Below are 10,000 nucleotides of genomic sequence, written 5' to 3'. Positions count from 1 at the left end.
CTGTAAAAACATCTTGGAAAACACTCTTCTCACATCATAACAGTTTTCCAAGGCCACCAAGATGAGCAGCATAATTTTAAAGAGTGTTTCTCCAGTTAATAATGCAGAAATCTTGTTACTCTGCCTCTAGAACCATAAAAACATCTTGGAAAACACTCTTCTCTCACCACAACTGTTCATATTCACTCTCACTCACTCACTCTCCCTCTCCCTCTCCCCACAGATCCGCCACATGAAGGTGGGAGTGCGTCTGACCCAGCTGCTCCTCCAGTGCTGCTGCGAGGTGACCCGGCGAGTGCTGAACAGAGGGGTGCTGGACAAGCTGCACACGCTGTACCACAAACCCCACATGGCCCTCTCCATGAAGCTGCTCATTCTCAGGTGAGAGGGAGGCATGGGTGGGTGGGGGTGAGAGGGAGAGGGGTGTGAGAGAAAGAGAGAGGGAAAGGGAGAGAGAGAGAGAGACAGAGGTAGTTGGTATGTGTGTGTGTTGGAGGGGGACAGTGGTAGAGAGAGAGAGAGAGAGAGAGTGTGCTAGTTTGTGTGTGTGTCTGTGTGTATGTATGTCAGAGAGAGAGAGTGTGCTAGTTGTGTGTCTGTCTGTCTGTGAGAGGGAGAAAGAGAGAGTGCTAGTTTGTGTGTGTATTTGAGAGAGAGAGAGAGAGAGAGAGAGAGAGAGAGAGAGAGAGAGAGAGAGAGAGAGAGAGAGAGAGAGAACCAAAATAAAAAAAATACAAATAAAAGGAAAAAAATAATAAATAGATAAATAAATAACTGGTGTTGACTTTTCCACGGCAGGACAATCGACACCATCACAACAACACCACTGGGGCTCAAATACTTCCTCGGCCAGCCCCTGGGGGAGGAACGGGCAGAGGAGGAGGAGGAGGAGGGAGAGAAGAAGAAGGAAGGAGAGGAGGAACAGAACGCAGAGATGGCCAAGAAGGACGAGAAGGAAGAGGAGGAGGAGGAGGAAGAGGAAGGGAAGAAGAAGAAGAGGAGGAGGACAGGGTATGAGATGATGCTGGAGATGCTGGCGGCTGTTCCTCAGACCCGTGCTAAGGTGAGGTGACCTTTGACCCCACCTGTGACCTGTGACTTGCTGACCCCACCTGTGACCTTTGACCTGATCTCACCTATCAAAGTTGTAGCTAATGTAGTGTAGATGCAATAGAATGTCCAGAGCCTTATAACTGCCCTAACCTGTCCTGCGACCTTTGATCTGTGACCTTTGACCTGACCTCATGTAATGTAGTGTGGATGCAGTAGAACTAACCCAGTGTATATCCAGAGCCTTTCTTTTCTTCTTCTTTTTTCTCATTTCGTTTATTTTTCCTCCTCCTCCTCCTCCTCCTCCTCCTCCTCCTCCTCCTCCTCCTCCTCCTCCTCCTCCTCCTAATTAACCAACCACAGTAAAAGAGAGAATAAAAATACATAATTAATCTAACCTAACCAAATATGTTCCACTTTTAACCTAACCTAATGTGTCCTAACCTGTCGCACCGCCCCTCCCCGACAGATGGCGCTGGCTGCCACGGTGCGCAAGATCCACCTGCTGGACATCTGCCTGCAGCTGCGTGAGGTTGGCCAGGTCATCGCCGCTGCCATGCCCCCCCCTCACCACATCCCAGAACCCCCCAAGCCCAGGGATGAGGTGAGTGCCCTACTACCTGTCCCCTGTGACCACCCTGCCTCTGCCATGACTCCCTGCTCCTCCTGTGACCCCTCCCTGTCTCTCCCATGACCCCCCCTGCCTCTCCCATGACCGCCCTACCTCTCCCATGACCCCCTGCCTCTCCCATGACAGCCCTGCTCCCTGTGACCCTCCTGTCTCTCCCATGACCCCTGCCTCCCATGACCCCTGCCTCCCATGACCCCTGCTCCTCCTGTGACCCTCCTGTCTCTCCCATGACCCCTGTCTCCCCATGACACCCTGCTCCCCTGTGACCACCCCTGCCCCCATGTCACCACCCTACCCCTGTGATTACCCCCGGCCCCCCATGCCCACCCTGACCCTTATTTGCTATAGAATGTTATTTTTATTTATTATTTATTTAGTTAGTTTTATTTATTTTTTTGCTTATTTTTTTTCTTTTTCTTTTATTTATTTATTTATTTAATTTGATTGGTTTATTTATATTTATTTTTTATTTTATTTATTTTTGTGTGTAAGTGTGTGTGTGTGTGTGTGTATGTATGTATGTATGTATGTATGTATGTGATGTCTCAATAAAAAACATTAACAATTGAATTCCTTAAACAACAACAACAACAACAATAACCACTGCCTTTCAGATGGGAGTGATGGAGGAGGAGGGGGTGGTGGGGGTGGGTGACGGTGATGAGGGCGGCTGTGGTGGTGGTGGTGGTGAGGGAGAGTGGAGCTTCACCCAGTGTGCCCCCCCGACCTGCCCCTCACCCCCCTCACCACCTGCCTGGCGGAGGTGTGTCGCGTCTACAGGTTTGCTAATCAACTCCTGGCTCATCCACACAGGTATGCCAGTAGTAGTAGTAGTAGTAGTAGTAGTGTTATTATCATTATTTTTTTTATTTCTGTGTGTTGTGTTATAATATTAACTCTCTCTCTCTCTCTCTCTCTCTCTCTCTCTCTCTCTCTCTCTCTCTCTCTCTCTCTCTCTCTCTCTCTCTCTCTCTCTCTCAACACTAACCTAACCTAACCTCATATTTCTGCCTCTGTTTCAAGATGGCTGCCGGGTTCCAAACAATTCCAGCTGCCCAAGAACCCCCACGACCCGTACCCGCAGCTGTACGTCATCCTGGACAGCGCTGCGTTCCTGGAGGCGCTGGCAGGGGTGGTGGGGGTGCTGGGGGGGCTGCAAGGGGGGGTGGTGCTAGAGGACACAAGGAGGCTGGTAGAGGGAATGCTGGCACACTCACACGGGGTGAGGTACCTTGCAGCTCACCCCGGCCCCTCCACCACCCTGGCTAGAGTCATGGTGCAGGTGTGTGTGTGTGTGTGTGTGTGTGTGAAGATTGTGGTCCATAAAACATCTGTCTATGTGTGTGTGTGTGTGTGTTTGTTGTGGTGAGTACAGTGTGTTGTTGTGTTGGCAGATTGGAGAGGATAGTCGGGAGGAGGAGGGGGGCCTGTACCAGCTGGGGCTGCAGCTGCTGCACACACTGCACGCCATGGCCCAGCTGGATGCCCTGGCCCAGCTGGCGGCCACACACAACCCGGACTACTCTCAAGCAGCCGGCCACTTCAACACGCTGCTGTCCTGCGTGCTGAGCCCCGTGGGGCGGCAGGCGGTGGTGGGGCTGTTGGGGCTGCACGGCCACCTGGAGGTGCTGTTCCCCTACCTGCGCCTTGGTGCCGGTGATGACCAGGACAACGCGCCGACCCGCCTGGCGTGCTACGGCTACGCAGTGGAGTTGGTGGTGATGGTGGTGAAGCTGTGTGAGCGCGTGGAGGCGGTGGAGCGGTGCGGGGCGGCGCTGCTGCAGCTGGTGGAGTACGAAGAGGCGCGGGAAGGACCCAAGCTGGAGGAGCACGCCCGCCTGTGTGAGGTGCTGCCCTGGCTGGCCCCGGCACGGTGCCCCGAGGCAGCCCCGGGCTACGATAACCTGGCGGCACTGTCCGCCGGCCTCAAGGACCAGCTGGAGAAGATTGACAAGTTCTCCGGTGAGCTGGTGACACAGCTGCGCCTCATCCGCCGCCTCAGCGTGCCGGAGGAGGCTGTGTCAGCGCTGGCCCCGGAGGAACACAACGGGGAGCTGATTGCCGAGCTCAAGTACCGCTATGCCACAGTGCAGCTGTTCTCCGCAGACTGCCACACCCACCTGGCCGCCCTGCTGGCGCGCCTCTGCACCATGTACGCCCAGCCCGCCGTGCACGCCTCCTCCCTGGCCGGCTCTGAGGGTGCGGTGCTGCTGGCGGTGGTGCGGCCTGCCCTGGCCATCCTCAAGAACATCCTGACGTACGTGATCCAGGCACGCAACACGGCCTTCAAGGACCTCTCCGCTGTGGTGCCCCTTGTCCAGACCTTCCTCCTGCTGCAGGCCTTCCCCCCCGGCTCACAGCACAGCGGCCCTGCACAGCAGCTGCAGCGCCAGGTGGTGGCCACGCTGCTGCTCTACACACAGCCCCGCCAGGCCGCCCCGGAGGAGGAGGAGGTGCTGGCCAAGAGTCTCTGGACCAAGATGATGGCAGAGGTCAGTGTGTGTGTGTGTGTGTGTGTGTGTGTGTGTGTGTGTGTGTGTGTGTGTGTGTGTGTGTGTGTGTGTGTCACCTGTCATCACAATTCATGAATTGGTGTAATATAGTCAGACAGTTCCCTAATGCCTCATCAGCAGCAGGTCACCAGGGTGGTGATGGCACTGCCTTCACCACCACAGTGCTGAGGCACACTCCAGGTGGTGTGTGGGTGATGTGGTGTATGTTGTGGTGTTGCAGGTGGTGCGTTACTTGCTGACAGGGCCGCACACCTTCCTGGGCGTGGTGTGCCTCATGCTGGAGCTGCTGCCAGTGCCGGTGCCAGTGCAGAGCCGGGGCGCCCTCACCACGGAGGAGGCAGAGCAGGTAAGTGCCCTGCGGCAGGCCTGGTCTGCCCACCTCTACCCGCTGGCCCCCGCCCTGCACGAGGCCGTGCTGCGCCTGGGCTTCACCAGCGTGCCGGCGCTGTGGCACCAGCTGCGCCGCCTGTGTGTGGCCCTGGCTGACCTGTCTGCCCCCATGGCTCTGCTGGTGGCCCGTACCGCGCTGGACCTGGCCCTGCAGGCACACCGGCAGGACCAGCGGGCGTGCGGTGAGGACTTTGGGCCGTGCTCTCCCCAGACAGGCCGTGTGCTGGCCACGCTGGCCCAGCTGGTGTCCCACGCCCCCACCAAGGCTGCTGTGCTGCACCTGCTGCGCGGCGGCTCCCCCACGTTGGCCGCAGCCCCCGCCAAGGGTGAGGACAAGTACAGTGGCCTGGTGGCCCTCTGGTGCCGCATCCTCAACGTGGCGGCCAGCGGCTCCCAGGCCCACGTGGCCGCCCAGGACTGCCTGCTGGCCCTCGTGCTGCACCTCTGCGACCACCACAACGCCCTCGAGCCGCCGCCGCCACCACCGCCATCATCCCGCGAGGCAGAGCCGCCATCCCTGGAGGGAGTGCCCAACAAGGAGGTGCTGGTGCCGCTGGTGGATGCCCTGGTGGACCACCTCCACAACCCACACAGCCCCCACCACTCCCTCCACCAGGGCCTGCGGGCACTCATCCACCTCACTGAGCACGACTACGGCTTCTTCCACATCAGGAGGTGCGTCACACACACACACACACACACACACACACACACACCTATTACTCATGTCATTAGTGTCGTATCACTCACCACCACCACCACCACCACACCTCCCCTTTCCCCCTCCCCCCACAGCGTGATGGAGCGTAAGAAGGCCTGCCTGCTGAGTCTGTTCCAGCGTCTGAGCTCAGCGTTCCGCAAAGAAAACATGGACCACCTCACGTCCTTACAGGGGGCCGTGGAGCTGTGCCACCTGCTCATCGCCTCCCCCCCAGACCAGGCCCGCACCCTCACCGCCTCCCCCAACGACCTGGCCAACTACCTGGGGTGGAAGGTCGGGGGGTACGAGATGTCCACCCGCCACCCTTCCACCCCCGCCCCACAGAAACCCAAGGAGGAGCAGGAGGAGGGGGAGGCCAAGGAGGAGGAGGTGGTGGAGGAGGGGGAGGCCAAGGAGGAGGAGAGGAAGGAGGAGGAGAAGGCAGGAGGAGGTGGAGGTGGAGGAGGAGGAGCAGGAGGAGGAGGAGGAGGAGGAGGAGGAGAGGTGGTGGTGAAGAAAGAGGAAGGGAAGAAAGAAGAGGAACGGATTCACCCTCTTAAGTTGTTGGAAAACCAAGTTGTGGTGAGTGTCCGTCTCTGTCTGTGTGTATGTCTGTTTGTGTGTCTGTCTGTATGTCTATCTGTGTGTCTGTATGTGTGTGTTTGTCTGTCTGTGTGTCTGTCTGTCTGTCTGTTGTAAAGTTATAAAGTGATAAGCAGAATTCTGATTTATGAATTGACTGACTGACTGCCTTCCATCCATCCTTCCTTCCTTCCTTCCTTCCTTCCTTCCTTCCTTTTTTTCTTTCTTTCCTCCCTCCCTCCCTCCCTCCCTCCCTCCCTCCCTTCCTTCCTGACAAGAAAGAAGCACAAGAGGTGGAAGGAATAAAATTATGAGAGGAAGAAACATCAAAGTGGAAAAATGTGGAGGAAGACAAAGTGAAATGACAGATTGGTGATCCACGTTTTCTTCACCAAATAACAAACGGCAATATTCAGAAACGCTTTGATTTTTTCACCACGACAATTTTTCAGGACAGTTTCTCCTTATGATCAATTAGAAATCTTGCTAATCCATCACCAAAATCATAAAAATACCCTTAAAAACATGAGTATCTTCAATTAGAGCCTTTGGGAATAGTCGTCGTGAGGTTGCAAGGCGTTTCTGAATAGTGCTGAAAGAACGACAGACTGGTGACCCCCGTTTTCTTTGCAGGCAGAAGGATGCGAGGAGGAACTGATGGAGACTCTGTATGAAGATATCAACCAGCTAATCTTGGTCTTGGAGAACGCCGGAACGCAGAACGCTGATGCCAAGGGTACGGAACACACACACACACACACACACACACACACACACACAAAGGAGAAGATTCTAAGTAAAAATATTTATAATCTTTTTTTGTCATTATGAAATAGGAAATTGTTTTTAATTGTGGATCCAAGATGACCATTTTTTTCTATCGTATTATGAACAGAAAATGGATTAATAACTGCATTCATGTCTTTAATCCCTTCAGTACTGGGACACATTTTTACCTTGAGATTTGTGTACCATTAGACCATTTTATTGACATTAGTAAAGGTCTATGGAGGTCGGAAGATTAATGGCCACAGTCTTCACTATTTTAACTTCAGTACTCAATATCTATTTTCTTACAGCTCCTCCTCCTCCTCCTCCTCCTCCTCCTCCTCCTCCTCCTCCTCCTCCTTTGTATTCCTTTGTCCTCCTAACTCTGCACCACCTTCCAGAGTTGAGTGAGCCAGCTGGGCCAGATGGTGAGGGGCTGGTGGCTCTGTTCAGTGGAAGGGTTGTGTGGACCAGCCTTCCTCGCCCTCCCAAGATGACATTCCTGCTTATTGGGTCAGCTCTCCACCCCACCAGGAGCCAGACCACTCAGAAATGGTGTGTGTGTGTGTGTGTGTGTGTGTGTGTGTGTGTGTGTGTGTGTGTGAGTTAATGGTCTAGCTGTCTGTTTGTTTGTGTGTGTGTGTGTGTGTGTGTGTGTGTGTGTGTGTGTGTGTCTCTCTCTCTCTCTCTCTCTCTCTCTCTCTCTCTCTCTCTCTCTCTCTCTCTCTCTCTCTCTCTCTCTCTCTCTCTCCCCCATTCCCTCTCTCTCTCCCACTCCCCTCACCCTCTCCCCATCTCCCTCCATCACCCTTCTCTACCTATTTTTCTTTCTCCCGAAGGTATCAACAAACCTGCTGGAGATCTGCCTTCAGTATGCTGGTGACTATGACCTGGTGGGGAGCCTACACAAGCTGGTGAAGGGGCAGGGGGCGCAGGCACTCACCCCCAGAAGCTGGCAGGGAAGGGGCCACCCAGATACAAGCACAGTGCCGGGGCCATCAGGGCAGACAAGCGTGGCAGGCCCTTTGGTAAGATGAAGGGATGGGGGAGGGTGGATGGGTGGGTGAGGGAGTGAAGGAGAGAGGGTAAGGGAGGGAGGAAGGAAGGAAGGAAGGAAGGAAGGGAAGGAGGGACACAGAGAGAGAGAGAGAGAGAGAGATTGCAAGTGTAAAAAATGAAGAATGGAGGTAAGAGAGAGAGAGAGAGAGACGTAGACAGATAAACAGCAATAAAATAAGGAATATCAATGGAGGGAGAGAGAGAGAGAGAGAGAGAGAGAGAGAGAAAAAGAAAGAAAGAAAACACAAAATTAACACAAACCTAACCTAACCTAACACCCCCTCCCCCCTCAACAGTTGCCCCAATGCGTGGTCGTCCCTTCACCCGCGGCATGAACCTTCGCAGCGACCCCTTCCGCAGCCGGCCCCCCAACACCTCCCGGCCTCCCTCCCTGCATGTGGACGACTTTGTGGCCCTGGAGAGCACCGGCCACCAACCCACAGGACCCACGGGTTACAACAAGATCTCCTTCGGCAGGGGCAAGGTGAGGGAAGAGTGAGAGGAGGAGAGGATTAGGGTGAGAGGAGGGGTTGGGGAGGAGAGAGGGGTAAGGGGTGATGGGAGAGGATTGGGGTGAGAAGAGGGGTTGGGGATGGGAGAGGATTGGGGTGAGAGGAGGGGAGAGGGGAGAGAAGGCAGGTGGGGTGAGGTGGGTGAGGGAGAGGTGGGGTGATTGTGGGTGAGGTGTGAGGGGAGAGTGAGTGAGTGAGGGGTGGAGAGGAGAGAGGGGAGAGCAAAGTTGGGGTGATGGTGTGTGTGAGAGAGAGAGAGAGAGAGAGAGAGAGAAATGTATGATTGAAAGAAAAAGAAGAAAGAGAGAAAGAATTAGTAGAAAATAACAATAATAATCAATTTTTTCTTCCTCAGTTCCTGCTTGACTCAATGCGGGGCGGGCGGGGCAGCCGGGGCGGGCGGGGCAGTGAGAGCCGAGGCACCAGGTTCTTCCATCGACCCCCATTCAGACCAGACTCAGGTGAGAGAGAGAGTAGTAGTAGTAGTAGTAGTAGTAGTAGTAGTAGTAGTAGTAACGCCCCCCCATATTAAACTGCTAATAACTCTCTCTCTCTCTCTCTCTCTCTCTCTCTCTCTCTCTCTCTCTCTCTCTCTCTCTCTCTCTCTCACAGGCACAGTTCGCGGAATCAACCCGAGAGGACGTGGTGCCCCTTGGCTGTTTCGGGGCGAGACCTCTCCACGGGGCTACCGGGGCACGGCGGCCAGTTCCGGGGGCATGAGGTACATCCGGGGGCGGGGCCTGTACACCCGGGGCAATGGGAACGCCAGCGGGGGGCAGAAAGAGAGATTTCCTGCCAAATTTCCCGAAAGAGGAGGAAGGCGAGATTTAAATGGCGGGAGACATATTAGAGGAGGGTTCAGGTAAAGAGAGAGAGAGAGAGAGAATGAAAGACATGTAATAATAAGTGGATATAGGTGGATAAGGTTGAATTAAATGTGCTTAAATGGAGAGAGAGAGAGAGAGAGAGAGAGAGAGAGAGAGAGAGAGAGAGAGAGAATAAAGAAAAACAAATTAGTTTATAAAGTAGACACGTTCAAATGTGTAGGAAATGAGAAAGAAAGAGAGAGAGAGAGAAAGAATTACAACACATACAGAGATGAAATGAGAGAGAGAGAGTGAGACACACACACACACACACACACACACACACACACACACATTGCACAAAGATATAAATAGATAAGATTATTGGTTAGAATATTTTGTATAGATTAGGACAGGTTTGTGTATGTATGTATGTATGTATTCAGGTATTATTATTATTATTATTTAAGGCTTTTTATAAATATTTTCCGTCTTTTCCTCTCGTTTGTTCAATTTTGTACATGAATGAATGGACTTCCTGCTTGCAAATTTGTAAATGAAGGAAAAAATGAAATGAATAAAAAGTTGAATTATTGGCGTCTTTTTCTTTTTCCTCTTTTTCTTCCTTGAAAAAATGAAAAAAAAATAAATAAAAAGCTAAAATATTAACGTCTTATTTTTTCCTTTTTCTTTATTTTTATCTTAATTTTCTTTTCTTATCTTTTTCTTCCTTTTCTTTCTTTTTTTTCAGTTTCTTATTTCTTTCATTTCTTTTCTTTCAATTCGTCTTCGTGATTGAAGAAATTTAAAAAATAATTGAAATGAAAATGAATTAAATACAGAATATATTTGTTTATTTATTTATTTTCTCATTTTATCAAACTTCCTGTACACGAGAGAGAGAGAGAGAGAGAGAGAGCAATAAAAATTAGTAGTAGTATTTTTTCTCTCACATCACGAACTTGCAGATAAGGAAGAGAGAGAGAGAG

The 10,000-nt window shown here is 52.5% G+C and overlaps 2 protein-coding genes across 2 annotated transcripts in view; one reads left to right on the top strand and one right to left on the bottom strand.

The window, feature by feature from the left end:
• LOC123516818 (protein virilizer-like) overlaps nt 1-9,605 on the top strand; it is a 15,883-nt gene extending 6,278 nt beyond the window's left edge. Inside the window, 19 exon segments of the mRNA XM_045276520.1 lie at nt 224-381; nt 799-1,063; nt 1,520-1,654; nt 2,296-2,424; nt 2,427-2,494; nt 2,705-2,963; nt 3,076-4,173; nt 4,415-5,259; nt 5,380-5,721; nt 5,723-5,787; nt 5,790-5,866; nt 6,500-6,602; nt 7,036-7,109; nt 7,112-7,189; nt 7,474-7,573; nt 7,576-7,662; nt 7,990-8,177; nt 8,561-8,666; nt 8,818-9,605. Coding sequence (XP_045132455.1) covers nt 224-381; nt 799-1,063; nt 1,520-1,654; nt 2,296-2,424; nt 2,427-2,494; nt 2,705-2,963; nt 3,076-4,173; nt 4,415-5,259; nt 5,380-5,721; nt 5,723-5,787; nt 5,790-5,866; nt 6,500-6,602; nt 7,036-7,109; nt 7,112-7,189; nt 7,474-7,573; nt 7,576-7,662; nt 7,990-8,177; nt 8,561-8,666; nt 8,818-9,071 — 4,431 coding nt within the window. The 3' untranslated portion in view covers nt 9,072-9,605.
• LOC123517113 (protein SEC13 homolog) overlaps nt 5,275-10,000 on the bottom strand; it is a 26,625-nt gene continuing 21,899 nt past the window's right edge. Inside the window, exon 8 of the transcript XR_006678400.1 lies at nt 5,275-5,300. The gene's annotated coding sequence lies outside the window, so the exon portion shown is untranslated. The remainder of the gene's footprint in view (nt 5,301-10,000) is intronic.

The sequence above is a fragment of the Portunus trituberculatus genome, chromosome 6 (genome assembly GCF_017591435.1).
Source record: "Portunus trituberculatus isolate SZX2019 chromosome 6, ASM1759143v1, whole genome shotgun sequence".
Classification (NCBI taxonomy): domain Eukaryota; kingdom Metazoa; phylum Arthropoda; class Malacostraca; order Decapoda; family Portunidae; genus Portunus; species Portunus trituberculatus.
This window is presented reverse-complemented; position numbering and strand designations above follow the sequence as displayed.